This window comes from Trifolium pratense, linkage group LG2 (genome assembly GCF_020283565.1).
Source record: "Trifolium pratense cultivar HEN17-A07 linkage group LG2, ARS_RC_1.1, whole genome shotgun sequence".
Classification (NCBI taxonomy): domain Eukaryota; kingdom Viridiplantae; phylum Streptophyta; class Magnoliopsida; order Fabales; family Fabaceae; genus Trifolium; species Trifolium pratense.
This window is the reverse complement of record NC_060060.1, coordinates 54,851,395-54,866,555: the sequence shown is the minus strand read 5'-3', so window position 1 is coordinate 54,866,555 and position 15,161 is coordinate 54,851,395. Positions and strand designations below refer to the sequence as shown.

The 15,161-nt window shown below is 32.4% G+C and overlaps 1 protein-coding gene across 1 annotated transcript; it reads right to left on the bottom strand.

The window, feature by feature from the left end:
- Positions 1-4,321: 4,321 nt before the first annotated feature.
- LOC123903915 (long chain acyl-CoA synthetase 9, chloroplastic-like) lies at positions 4,322-13,027 on the bottom strand. Its single transcript, XM_045953602.1, has 11 exons — positions 12,291-13,027; positions 12,123-12,203; positions 11,049-11,312; positions 10,589-10,720; positions 10,289-10,462; positions 9,958-10,187; positions 8,556-8,673; positions 7,261-7,392; positions 5,407-5,541; positions 5,135-5,341; positions 4,322-4,742 (listed from the first exon to the last, which is right to left on the bottom strand). The coding sequence occupies exons 1-11, from the start codon at positions 12,732-12,734 to the stop codon at positions 4,575-4,577; spliced, it is 2,085 nt and encodes a 694-aa protein (XP_045809558.1). The 5' UTR covers positions 12,735-13,027; the 3' UTR covers positions 4,322-4,574.
- Between the last annotated feature and the right edge of the window lie 2,134 nt (positions 13,028-15,161).

Below are 15,161 nucleotides of genomic sequence, written 5' to 3'. Positions count from 1 at the left end.
TGCAGCTTATTTGGTTATGTTGCATTTGAGTCATGCGGAATGAGCGGAATAATAAAGTTTTCAGGGCTAAGGAAACTACGATTCACCAGATATTATATAAAGTTAAATTACATTCGTTTTGGTGGTTGAAAGTCTATAATGGCAATCTTGGTTTAAACTCTCACATGTAGTAGTCGAGCCCTTTTGGTTTAAGCTTTTTGTTTTTGTTGTATTTGGTCTCTTGTTGAATGTAAACTTTTGAGGTTCTTTCTAGCCCATCTTGTGCTAGTCAGGACTTGTCGTTGGTGCTAATATATTTCATTGCTTGTTAAAAAAAATATAAAAAATGTAGTTAAGTAAGAGTATTTTAGTCAATTAGATATCAGCAAATTAATTAATTCCCCAACAAATCATCCCTATAAAACAAAAACTTGGAGCACCTCATGTTGTTTTTTGTTCACCTCGATAGTTGTTCATTTACTGTTTTTTGGTCTAAAACTCTAATTCAATTAACTCATGACTAGAATTCTGATACACTATACCTCATGACTAGTACTCCTATATTTGTGGCTAAAGTAAGGTCAAAATTTGCGACTGCCAATTAATTTGGGTTTCCAGAAGTTAGAAAATATCAAAACTAAGTGAAACAAGCATTGAAGTGAGATTTTGGGCTATGGCCCGTCTCATTAACACATCAAAGACCAAGAACCGTAATTTCACCAACTTTCTCCATCCATAAATAACGGTCAACTATTATAAGAAATATTTGACAATTCCACACTTATATTAAAAAAATTAAGTTTTACTAGTAAAAAACAATTAAGTGAATTAATTAGTAAAAAAAAATAAAAAATTAAGTGAATTAAATTTTTCTATTTGTTGAAAGATGTTTGAAAAATCACCATTTGGCTTTAATTAATTTTACTTAAAAGTCACATTAAAAGATACTACTACTAGTTTTGTGAGTTTAGCTCGGTTAGTAGGAATATCGCATATATTATGCAGAGTCGGGGTTCGAATCCAAAACACTTCAATTATTCATCTTTAAGATAAATTTCTAACCACTAAACCATTAGGAAAAAAAATACTACTACTAATAAATAAACTAATAATTAGAGATATTTTTTCTGAAATAGTTAATGCATCTATCTAATAGTTTAAACTTGAACTTATATTTGGGAAACATTTTTTCAAATGAAGCTTATATATATTTTATTCCAAATTAATACTAACGGATTTGGTTTCTTTTCCTGCTTTCTCTTTTTTGTGCAAACTTCTATTCATTCATCAAATCAATGACACTAACTAGTGGTGTTAACATGATATATATGGGATAAGAACATTGTTGATACTACAATATCCATAAAGAGCAAAGCATTAAATAAGAAAGTTCCTTGGATTGAAAAAGTTGTTTGGCAGAATGCGTTTGACACATTCTAGATTATGGAATGAAGGTAAGTATATTAGTCATCATATATATATTAAGCGAGGGCAATCCTCAAGTTGAGTTTAACTTAATCCTACAAAACAAGCTTGTATGGTGAAAATTACCTCCACTTATAAAGTGTTTAACCTTCACTTTTCTAAGTAATGTGAAACTTAACTCACTCACACTTGTCAGTTGTCACAACATGGCCTCCCAAGACCATGAAGAGCTCCGGTATCCATGTATTTAAAGTCTTGTGTATTTACTGGTAAAATTATTCTTTAAATATATAGTATTAAAATTCTTAAAGAAATTTAGTCACTTATTTAAATCCCACAAGATTCGAAGATTACTTGATTTACACCCCAAAATTTTAAATAATAATCTAGTAGTAAAATCATTTTTTTTTGGTATAAAAAAACATGATAATACCCAAAAATTCTAGAATGATAAATAATATAAAACAAATAAATAGTCAAAAAGTGGCACTTAATTATTTTTACATAAACCCAAATTTACCTTGACTTAAAGGTGGAAAGTATGTCCCACGTAGAATAGTTTGGTTACATAAACCCAAATTTTTTAATCTTTCGTAAGATTGTGAATTTAACATAAAGTATTAAAAAATTTCATGACTTAGTAACTCATCTAAATTTTTTATTTATTAATTTTTGAAAAGTAAGGGCAGTAGTCAAATGATGATCAAATTTTTTAAGTAGAACTTGCAAAAACATTAGGTAAGAACATTAGTATTCAATTATTCATAACAAATAGTAATAAATAAAGGAAAATGCTAGCAGTCAAGCTAATACTTGTGGATATTTGGAACTACTATTTCATTTAATTAATTCTGTCACCAATAAGTAACGTCACTCATCTTTTAACTTTTATTACAACAAGTAGTTCCAATTTTCTTCAAAGCCATGTGCCATAAGTCAAAAATATTGGAGAGGCCTTGAGGAAATATCAAGAATTTTCTTCTAATTATCTCTCAATTTGTCAAGCATGTGATAAACGGAAGACTCAAGGACTTCCTCGTAGGAAATATAATAACATTTAATCAACTCCCATTAAAACTAATTGTCCGAGAGAATCTAAATTCGATTCCTAGTAAAAATAATTTTTAGTCAAACTTTACTTATTTTGTGGTTGAACTCAAATTATGAATCCACCTTTTCATGAGAGATAGAGAATTAACACAAAATAAATAAATAATAATAATAACGTGATTTTGTCAAAATTATGATATAATTCACCATGATTTTCTTAAATTTTAATCCAAACATTGTTTGTTCTAGTATGTTATAGGTCTGGGTTCGATCCCAGCTCATTGTAAAAAAAAAAAAATAATACTACATACCGTTGTCTAATAGTATACAATAATAATACTAATTTTTTTTCCGGTACATTATGATAATACTATTCTACTAAACAAATAAAAAATAGATAAATGTTATTTTGTACGACAATTTTGTTGTCCAACAACGTAATTATATAAGATTTAGTTTTTTATTAGTTTTTTCTTCTTCTTTCTGTGTTTTAATAAATGGGTATAAGTGATGTATTTTTATATGTTGTCAATTTATTTTTATGTTCAAATAACACTAAACATTCAAAATAAATTATGAGATAAAGAAAGCATTCAGTTTCAAACTTATATTTTCACATTCCATTTATCAAATGCAACATGTATGTAGTGGGTAAACAACGTAACCTTTTTTTTTTATGGGTACTTTGTGGAAAGGAGGGAAAAGTATAGGCATTAAATTACATTGAAGAAAAGGGAAAAGTAGCATTGGATAGACACTATATGGAGTGTCTCCATGAAACATCTTAAAAGGGTTAAAGGTGATGGAAACAAACAAACTAATGTGCACATGGGAAGAGGTGGGAATTGTTTCTTCTTATTTGGTTGGCTTCAACTTCAAGTCATCCTCACATCATGGACCAAATTTAGATGTGGTTCTCCTTCATTCTCCATTCCTCTCATTAATTTTAAGTCTAATCCAATTCAACATGTGTCTCACACCTAACTATAAAGTTTAATTAAACACTTTGAATTCCAACACTAAACATAACTTATCTAAATCCATAATCTTTTATTGATGAATTGCTTATCCTTAATTGTTCTACTTCAAAATATCCTATGTATAATTGAATGCATGGTTAGATTGACACAAATCTTGTTAGAATCAATGTGTGCTATTATAATGTTGACAAAAACTATTAGGATGTCAATGGAGTGAGAATACTTCACCACTCCATTTTTTAACATCTAAAATGTTTTCCATCCGCATTCTCATTCTCCGTTTTGGGAAGTATTCTTCACAATCTTCGCGGAAATCCATCAACCTTAAAAAAATATCCCCATTTAAAGATCAAATTGACATCCCAAAAAACTAGATTTTATGACTTCACTAAAATTGTGCCGCTGCAGTGATTTCATCAAACTCACAACATATTAATGACTGAAAATTCAGTTTTGTACATCTAAATCAAGTTTTGTTGTTACCGGAGTTAAAAAACCGAAACCGTGTTTTATCTTCCAACAAGTTCAGTTCTTTAGTTTTATTGACAATAACAAGTTAAACTTTAAGTACCCTTGAACTATTAAATAAATGTCCATATTCCCCAAAGGACAAACAGAATACAGACAACTAATATGGTGGGTGTGTGTATTCATCACATCTAATCAGTTCCCTTCATTGATTTAACCACAGTCAAGGAAATTGAGTTAAATAATAGAAGGGGTAAAAATTATACATGCAATCAAAGTTGGATGATATATATGTATAATAAGAGGCACATCAAGTGTAGTCAATTTCTTGGTAGGATGGTGGTAAGCATGGTAGGGGCGTGCCACCCTTTGGAGTGGCATATGTTGTTTCTAAGATGGTCAATTCATTACCAACCAAATTTCAGTAAACATTATTTAATTTATGATGGAAAAATTGATAAACATAGTAAAAAGGTTTGATAAAGTTACATATGCAAACTCTAGTTATTATTCAACAATTTGGTAACCTAATCAATTGGTGTCACTACTATGCATGATATATAAAATTTTAAATGGAAAAAATGAAGCAAAAATACAGAACCCTCCTAGAGGAAAAACTAAAAGTAGCTTTTTTCACTGGGATGAGTAACCATTCCAAGTTTGGTCATATGTCTATTTGCCATATAACTTTGAGAGTTCTTCTTGAAAAGTCTTTCTAATGATATCTCTCTTGATCTTAAGAGCTGCAGTGACTAGACCAGTCTCGGGAGTCCACGGGTCGGAAAGTAATTTAATTTTTGCAGGAATCTCAAATTTTTCCAGACGAGCCTTTTTTGCTTCCTGCAAATGATTTCATAAAATTATCACAGTTAGAAAAGGAGTAATAATGCATCACTTGCAACGGAAATACTTCTGTTAAGTTTAGATTTACAAGACAATGAACCAAAGTTATCATACTAGCGTCGACATGCAGGTATATTATGAATTTGGATCCACTATATTAAGTTAATGATAATGCGAGAATGTGAAAAATGGAAGACGCGAAATAGGGAGAGCATTTAATAAAATTGAATGGAAACCAAGCTTCTGAATGAAATATAACTTTCAACATTTTTTTTTTTTTTGAGGATAAACTTTCAACATTGAAATACAAATATACCTTCTAATAACAGAGTTTTACTCCAAAATCATTACAACAAAGTTCTAAACGGACTTCAATATAAAAGGCATACCTTTACAAGTGATGCATGCACCTCCTTCACTGCTTCTTCTTTTCCGCACAGTTCTGAAATATCAGAATAAGCAATCCCTTGCTTTGATGCCCATTCTTCCAATGCGGGACGAGAAACAGCCACAAGTGCCACACAGTAACTTTGAAAAGAATCAGCATATAACATAATGTTGTCTACGAAGGGGCTTCCAAGAATAGCTGCCTCAACCTGTATTTAATTAAATTAGTCTACAGGTATTGAGAATTGGAAATACCACAAATCAACGTTCATACCTTTCCTAAGGACACATATTCTCCATGTTGCAGTTTAACTATGTCCTTTTTCCTATCAATGATCTCAAGGCAACCATCTGCATGAAATCTCCCTACGTCACCAGTGTAGAACCACCTTATTCCCCGTTCATCAACCTTTACAGCAAAAGATGCAAGAGTGAATAATTTTATTTTTAAAAAAAATAAAAAATGAGCAAACTATTTCAATATCCCTGAGTAGAATTTCATGTAGAATCATCCGGACCCCTTGGTAGGGTAAAAACTCATATACAAAGCAAGAATAAATGAATAATCTCCTTTGGGCACAGTACTCCCTTAATAAATGTAGCATGCTTCTCTTAACTCAAGTTTTAGATACACTCTAAAGAAGTGAACATTAAATATTATTAATTATCCAAAATTCTAAATTACATAAGGCACCTAAAGAGTATTTATAACCCCCATACAATATACTCATCCAGAGACTTTATGCAAGAAGGCTGCTATATCTTCTCATTTCCAATTTGAAAAAAAGCAGCAAATAAAATTATTGAAATCCTTGACAGGTATAAAAATCCATGTGGTGAATGGAGCGTAGTGGTGAAATTGAGAGCCAAAAAAGTGGATGGAACATGTAAGTGAATCAAAATTAATCTTTGATAACATCAAATTTTTAGGCGGGTTTATGAAAATAGCTTATGACATTTCTATAATTATTTTCAGCTTATATCAATAAGTTTTCTAGGATAGCTTACAAAAAACACTTACAAGTTACAACTTATATGTTGAAACAACTTAACTACATTACTTCTTTGGTTATAGAAATAGCATGTACGTAAGAACTTAAGTTGTTAAACTAAATCATGAAGTTATCAGTTATGATGATAAAAGAGGATAAAGAAGAACACATATTGAAGAGAAATGAAGAGAAAATATCTTTTGTTATTGAAGAAGTAAATTGGATTGTGATACAAGCTACTATATATACATGAAGCAGAAGCTCTAACTGCTTCTAACAAACTATGCCAGCTAAGCTAACTGACTCTATAGGCTATGCTAATCTACATAATCCACACCATAGTTACAATACACCAATGACTTGCTGCACAAGTAATCTGCTAGTAACTAACGTTCAACACTAAATGCACCCTTGATATAAAGCAATCTAATGGTACTTCTTTTAACAATGCACTGCTATGTCTAGAATACTCATCTAGGGGTGAATTGCTCCTACAGTTCAAATATAGACACTCTGAATGAAGAAAAGACAATATAAAAAGTAACCATACACACCTCAAATGTTCTCACTAAAGGTCTATTTATGGGACAAAAAAAAGTCAAACACCCTAATAAGATATTTGTGTTCCAAGTTGGAATAAGATAATCCAAAATAGAATAAAATGTCTAAATAACAACAATAAATAATCCCCAAAAATACCATAATTATGAAATTAAAATCCTAAATAAAATAAACAATCCAATCTATATCAAGAATTAACTGTCAAAAGCCAAACCAAAATTGTTCTAAGAAATAAACTTGTTACAATAAGGATTGTGAATGATTTTATATCTGACAACCGGGTTGGGTTAATGCACTATGTCATCTAACATTGTGATAAAATTTGATTTTCGCTTCAAAGATAGTGGCGGTGAGAAGAAAACTTCCGACTACTTGTTTATAGAGGCTTTGATATCATGTCAAGGACCAACTCTCCTAAAAGCTTAAGCTATTCAGTGAAAATTCATTTAATGACTTTAATATCTAACAAAACTATCAACACAATGTAAATGGAAGAATGTCATAAGTTATATCTTGACGCACATTGCCTTTTGCTCCACAAGAAAAATAAGAAAAAAAGGAACATGTAACTATACCTTGTAAGATTCTCTTGTCTTTTCTTCATTTTTGAAATACCCAAGAGTGATATTTGGACCACCAATTACTATTTCACCACGAGGCATCGGTGAGTCAGTAGTTGAATATCCACCTTCAGGCCAGTCGATTAGCTGAGAAAAGAGTAATAAATCTTTCCATAAGAAATATTTCTCAAAATGCAAATAGGGAAAGTAAACCACCATTATAAAACATCAAAGTAGAGATTATGACTTGATCTTGAGGTCCTTATTACATTATACTATTATATAAGGAAACAAGACAGCAATCATTGTTTCGCACCAAGCATAATTCCGAAGGATCAAGAGGAGGAGTGTAGGTTGGTGCAGAGGGAGAGTGTTGACGTGGCAGGGAGTGAGGGAGCATAAGAATTGTATGATGTTTCTGTTATATGGGGACATGAGGGAGTGTGAAGGGCCTTTTTTTAGGAAAGAATGAGTTTCTTAGGGCAATAGTAGGCTTCATGCCTCTGGAGGAGCTTGGCTCTATGGACAGTAGGATATTCATACTGCTGAATTGTCCTTTCATTTAAAAAATAATACACTCTTTAATCTCCATTATTGATGTGTTTTTCTCTATTATTTGCCAGTGATTTTGGGTCGCATCAGATTGGCAGAACTCAATATCACCATTTAAAAAAAATAATATATTAGGACTTAAGAACTGCATAAGAAAATTCTTCCTCATTAACAAAGTCCGGATGAATTTTGAGAAAGCCAAGAAATTGAGCATGACATGATTTTATTGTTTTTGTTGAAGATTGGTATTTACAGCAAAATACAGAACACTGCTGAATCACTATCATGCACAATTGACACCCAGGCAAATGAAATAGGATTCAAGTTGACATTGTATAGCAAATTAGCAATACTTAGTTAATCAGCATGTCTCGGTTGTGAGAAATGACAGTAAATTTTGGATTTGCATTAGAATGTAAAAAATGAAATTATAATAAATAAATTTAGGTATCACGACTAAACATCTATCACTGATACTAGCAGCTACTTTAAAATCCTAAATAAAATAGAGCACCGCATTTTTGTAATTAATCAGGTTCAGGTGTAAGTTCATTGAAAAAATTTAGTGTGAAATGCATATTAGTTGTGCCTATAAGTGCAATGATATAAACTGCATGAAATAACTGCTCCATATCTATTAGAGTACTGTGATTCCATTAAACGGCAAAAAGTAAAAGAAAGTAGATAAAATATGTAGCACTTGTGTTTGAAAAATAATCCTTGTAAGATGTGTGAAGGTGAAATAGATCAATTACTACCTTAATATATGAACAAGGAATAGGTGGTCCAACACGGCCAACAGATGTATCGTCAAAATCAGAGAATGACCCACCAGCACAAGTCTCCGTGAGACCATATCCTTGACCTATTGGAGCACTGAAAATAACAACTAGATATAAATGTGAAAGAAAAAAGAATACAGGACATATGAAAGCAAAATAGAAAAATAAGTACACGACTAAAGTTAGTAAGTAGTAGATTATTAATATTTCCTTCCGCAGAGACCATTCCTGAGTGAATCTAGTATTACTTTTTTTCAGAAGGCCAATCTACCGGCAACAGGTATTTGTGTTGAATTTTTCAAGAGAAATAAGCAAAACCATAGAAAGTGAGATTGATTGTTTAATATCAACTATTAAGGCCAATCAAAACATATTATTCACATGTCTTAACAGGGAAAACGTTTCCACTTGAATGTCGCAACTCACAAGTTCCATTATCTTGAATTATACTAGACTGCTATTACAAAATTGTACAATATTGAATTCCTAGGACTCGGACAACGAATTGAGTGTAAATATGGTATAGTAAATATGACTCGTGAAATTTCTTTGTGATCAAAGGCAAAATTACGCCTTCAGTCCTTTAAGTTTGACGGTTTATGGATTGGTCCCGTAAGTTTTTTTCACCATATTGGTTGTTAGGTCTCAAAACATGCATGTTGTAGTCCTTTTTAAAATTTTTCATTTAACTCCTAAAAAAAAGCCCATGTTGCTGTAAAGAATAGATTTTAATTAATTTTTATTAAATAATTAAGGCTTAACTACACATTTGGTCCCTTACGTTTATTTTAGGTTTCAATTTGGTCCCTTACGTTTAAAAAGTATCAATTTGGTCCCTTACGTTTATTTTATGTTTCAAGTTAGTCCTTTCCGTTAGTTTTGTCACTAACACCGTTTGAACAGTACACATGTCAGCGTGTCGAAGTGCCACGTGTCAGTCCACATATGCAAATTGACTGCCACATGTGACAAAATTGACGGAAAGGACTAACTTGAAACCTAAAATAAACGTAAGGGACCAAATTGATACTTTTTAAACGTAAGGGACCAAATTGAAACCTAAAATAAACGCAAGGGACCAAATGTATAGTTAAGCCAATAATTAAAATCCTATATTAAAATTGTTACGAATCATCCTCTTCTTCACCATCTTCATCAACCAAGAAATTGAAACCCTGACCTTATATACTATTGAAAATAGACCTGATTTTTCAAGGGAATATCTTATGTACCACTACCATGTTTTACTCCTACTCTCGCCTGATGACACTTCTTTATTTTTTTACTAAAAGATGCTTTTAGCTTTTAGAAGGCCATCTATAATGAATATCAAGTAAAAGATACAATGAATATAAAAATTAGGATTTGCAATACTTACCCAAGACAAATATTGATGAATCTTTGTGTATCACCAGAAAGGGGTGCACCGCCGCATAGTATAAAACGAATACGACCACCGAGAATTGCTTGGATCTTTTTGAAAACAAGAAAATTCCATAGAAACTTTTCCAAGCCCCAAGCACCAAACCAGCTACCATTGATCGCCTTCAACCTTCGTGTATAGGCTAAATCAAACAACTGCTTTGATAATCCTCCCTTTGCATTTACCTGTACAACCAGAGAAGGTGTGTTCAACAACCTCACTCATGCTGTCACATTGTTGCATAATATGTAGGTACAGGTTTTTCAAATGTGTCAAAATGAAATACCTTCTTGAAAACTCCATCGCGTACACGATCAAGAATTGCTGGTACAGCTGCCATCACAGTTGGACTCAATGCACTGGCATCCCCCTTTGTCCCCTTTTTTACCTTGTTTGATGTATCAGTTAGAGTCAAAGGAGTTCCGTATCCTATACAGCCTCCAACAGATGCAATCAAATTCTGAAACAAGTAGTGGAGTTTATCAAAACATGTAAGATATGAAAACAGAGGAAAATAAAATGCAAACGACGTGCCCTTTAGGGTGAAAATTTTCTTCAATTCATTTGTGTTACTAGATACACATACCTCAGCTATTAATTCAAGGATATGAGCCATTGGTAAGTATGCTAGATATACATCCTTTGGCCCAAGGTTAGGAACAATTGTCATTACAGCAGACACTGTTGCTAAGATATTGCCATGAGTCATCATCACACCCTGTACGAAAGAAAAGATATTCAAGAAACAGTTAAATGAAGGAAAAAGGATTGCAAAAAGAAGAAAAATATATCACAGTCTCGTCAAGACTCTAGACCGCAGTTGTTAAATAGCAGCTATAGCCGCGCTATACCGCTGTAGTGTAGTGGAATTTGATCAAACCACTGTTGTTCCACCACGATACACTTTTTAATACAAAATGTTGTCAAATAGCTGTTATAGTAGCGCTATAGTCTAGACTACTAGTATTTAGGAAAGTCAATCCTGTGGAAGTATAGAAAGAAAAGTTGCTGCTAGAATAACTGTATATCTCAAAGATGCTTCTAACCTTAGGCAAGCCTGTACTTCCGCTTGTGTACATTATAACTGCAACATCAGCAGAAAGGGGTAAATCAGCCTCAATGGGATTTTCTCTACCAAGCTTCTCGACATCAGAAAAGGAAGTGATTGTCCATCTATGCTGAGCAGATGAGGCATCAGATGGGACATCATTGTCAATACATATCACACGTTTCACAGAGTCCAGTTGTCCGGCAATATTTACAAGTGATTTCAATTCTTTGCGCCCACAAATCACAGTCGCAACCTCTGTCTGGCACAGATTTCACAAGTAAGGTAATTAAAAAAAAATAAAAATAATAGGAGCAAATGAACTAAATGATGGTAAAGAAGAACACGAAACAATTATTGTATTTCAAACCATAAACACAAGTCTGAAAGTAGATCTTAAAAATGCTAGCAATTTACAGGTAAATTAAAAACAATACGAAATAAAATTAACTTTGTTACAAGAAAATGAGATGATAACTAAGTTCAAGAACTTGTTAGAGAGCAAATGGAAAAGAAATAAAGCCGTAGTGTACCTATGAACAATATCACTAGTTATTATTTTTTGCTACAAAACATGCAAACTCAATGATAATACTGCCCTCAAGAGATTTCTGCTGGTCATTCATAGAATCATATTATACTATCTTAAGAGGTGTCAATAGCATTTATTTTCAAAAGAAATGAAAGGAATCTTAATTTCATCTTTTCCTTCTTCTTTTCAACATACCAGTAGGATGTGTCTATTTTCATTATTCACATTCAATTCAATGTTTTAAAATTCTAGTTTCTTCTCCATTTTGTGTTAAAAAATTACACACAACAGCTCTCTGTTTCGGATGAGTTACATATTTTTTTTTTTTGAAAACTCAGAATCCGGCCCTAGGACCGACTAATCCAACGGGTTCTGATGAGTTACATTTTTTTTTTAACTCAGTATCCGGCCCTAGGACCGACTAATCCAAGGGGTTCTGATGAGTTATATATATATTTAAAAATAAAAAAAACTCAGTATCCGGCCCTAGGACCGACTAATCCAAGGGGTTCCGATGAGTTACAAAAACCGAGAGCAAACCTCATTCAATGAGTGACACAAAGCTTCCTCTCCCAACGAAGCATATATTGTCACAACAGTCACATTTCTCCTGAAACAAGCCTGAAAAAAACAAACAAAAAAAGGTTAAAAAAAACCATTCTCTTCCATCTACGTTCAAAATTTTGTTAGAAGCATAAAAACAAACACCTGCAATGCAATAAACCATTCTTCTCTAGTTTCAGCAAAAATAGCAGCACGTTCTTCTCTAACATGACCAAGTTTAGCCAAACCAGAAGCAAAACTAGTAACAGATTCAAAAACCGTTCCATACGTAATCCATTTATATTCTCCAAGATGAAGCTTCTCGAAGCTTCTTCCATCGGAAGAAGTTTCAATCTCTCTCGAAATCAATTCACGCGTTCCTAGTAACAATCTATGATGATGCTCTCTGCATGCACGCTCGAAAAGCTCTACGAGAGTCGTTACCCCTTCCCAGGCAGATATCATTGGAGAAGTGACACGGTGGTTGCGGACCGCGAAACCGGGATCGCCGGCGACGTCGGCGGGTAAACCACGGCGTTTACGAGATTTGGCATTTTTGAAAAGGTATATGACGAGTGGAACAACGAAACCGATAATGTAAGCGTTCATTGTTAATCTGAATGATTCAGATCAAAGCAATGTAGGTAACGTTGTTGTTGTTTTTATAGTAATGAGAATTATAAAGGAGAAAACGAGGAAGGTGTTTGGTTTTTGTTATAATGCAGATGCAGGATTTGATTTTTTTTTTTTTTGTTGTTGTTAGAATGAGATGGGAGTGAAGAAGAAATGATGTGAATGGAGTTAGTTGTATTTAGATGAAAGCAATGTAGAAATTGAGGAGTGTTGTGTTGGTGGCGGAAAGAACAAGAGAATCATGTTTGGGATTTCAGAACTCAATACTTAAATCAAACCATAGTTTAATTGGTTTTATCATTAGTCCATAATTAGTTACTAGTAGTATTTTATTTATTTTTGGTACAATTAGTAGTATTATTTTATTTTTACAAAATTAGTAGTATTATTTAATTAAAGCTTGTTCGGTAAAAAATAGATAAGTCGATAATTTAGTTTATAGCGGACAATTGATAAACTAATAGATAAGTCGATAATTTAGTTTATAGCGGACACATGAGATTTGGATTTAATGTTGTAGAGAAAGCAACTACTAAAAATCTGATTTGTTGAATCGTGATTGAACGGTCATGATATAGTACTACGTGAAACCGTGTGGTTTTTCTACACCAGTAAATTCAAATTTCACATTCCCTAGGTCTACGGATCCGCAGAGTGACAAGTCTGCTAGTGACCAAGCATCGAGTCAAGATAAGAGCAATCCCCCTTCAAATCAACCTATAAAACAAGTTTTCACTAGGTTTTGGAAGGTGGGAAGCTCTATTGGAGCATTTGGGCGGGAATAACTTCAGTAATGGGATTTGTTACTTGACTTGTGAAGCCTTGTGCTCGAAACAAAAGGTGCAGAACGTTACAGGAGTTCCTGGAAGTCAGGAAACTCTTGCCAATATGTGAAAATGAGTTTGAAACTATGGTTCACTGTTTAATTTAATTGTAATTGAAAAAAGGTCATTTGAAACTTGATTTTTTCATAATTTCGATCTCCTTAAAGAAGACAATTCAATAGTGTGTAGAATAATTGTAATGTCACTAGATGTGAACAAAGATGATTTCATATCTCAAGAAAATGATGAGTTTTTGGATTAGTCTTGAAGTATCATATTTTAGTTCAGTTGAGAACACTATTGTAGTTTGCTAATTATATATGTTATGGTATTTCATTCTTGTCCAATATCAATAAAATCAAAAATATTTGAACAAAGCTAAACATATAATTTGTATCTTAGAAATACAACAATATCCTCCAATTAGGTGTGGAAGTTGTAGCACTACATCAAGAAGGTTGACAATATGATTTTGTTGAGGTTTATGATTCTACACATACAAGAAATTTGAAGAAGATAATATCACATCAATTAAAATAAGAATATATTAAATGAGATAAAACAGATCTTTCTACAAAGCCAATCTCAAATAAAACTTCTGATCAACTATATAGATGATTATCTTCTTTCTATAAAGTCACCGTCAAATAAAACTTATCATCAACTATATAAATGATTATCTTCTCACCAAATATATAGAAGATTAATTGGCCTCTTTTATGGTGAATAACTCAGACTATTTTTTTTTCTTCTATTTTGTTCATCTATATTATTGCTCTTGATTTGATCGGTTTATAATATGACTTTAATAGTAACTTTTTAGTGAAAAAACAAACACAATAATAGATAAGTTCTTAAATTTTAAAATTTGTCATGGGTCCGAACAAAATACTTGTGTCGTAGTATGGATAGCTTCTCTTCCCACCTTACATTTTTTTTTCCTCGGATTTTCTTTTTTGTACTTCAATAAAAATTTCAAACACGTTTTTCTATTTTTTTTCTTTCAAAAAAACTTTGGAATTTCTGAATTTTTTGAATTTGAATTAAAAAAACTTGGGAAAACGCGTTTCGAATTTTTTTCAAAGATAAAATTAGATTTTCGGGAGAAAAAAAGTAACGAGGGTGGGGAAGAGAAGCTATCTGTAGTATGTGGTCCAGCTGCCATGTTCTTTTACATGTTCTTAGTTTCCCTCCCACTCCGGCACTCCCAAAAATTCTAAAACATAATGCAACAAGTCCAAAAGAGGAGTAGACTAAGAATGGAAATGGGACCATCCACTCTCTTCTATTCAGTGAATCATAACATGTGTATAAGCCGTGATGAATTTCGAGGGTTGAAAAATAGAAAGATGAGCTCATGTGTTTCATCACTAAGATCCAACAAGTGTTTCATGTACACTTCTAGTAATGGTAACGAAATTGACAATTATTAATGCTCGTAAGTCACTTTTAAAACGGTATCCAAATTTTAAGATAAGTTTTGTAAGAAGATTAGCATATTTTGTCGTTCATATTTTAGCAAGAGCGTCGAAATTGTATGCTAGTTATTAAGTGTTTGAGTCTACACCATTTTATAGTT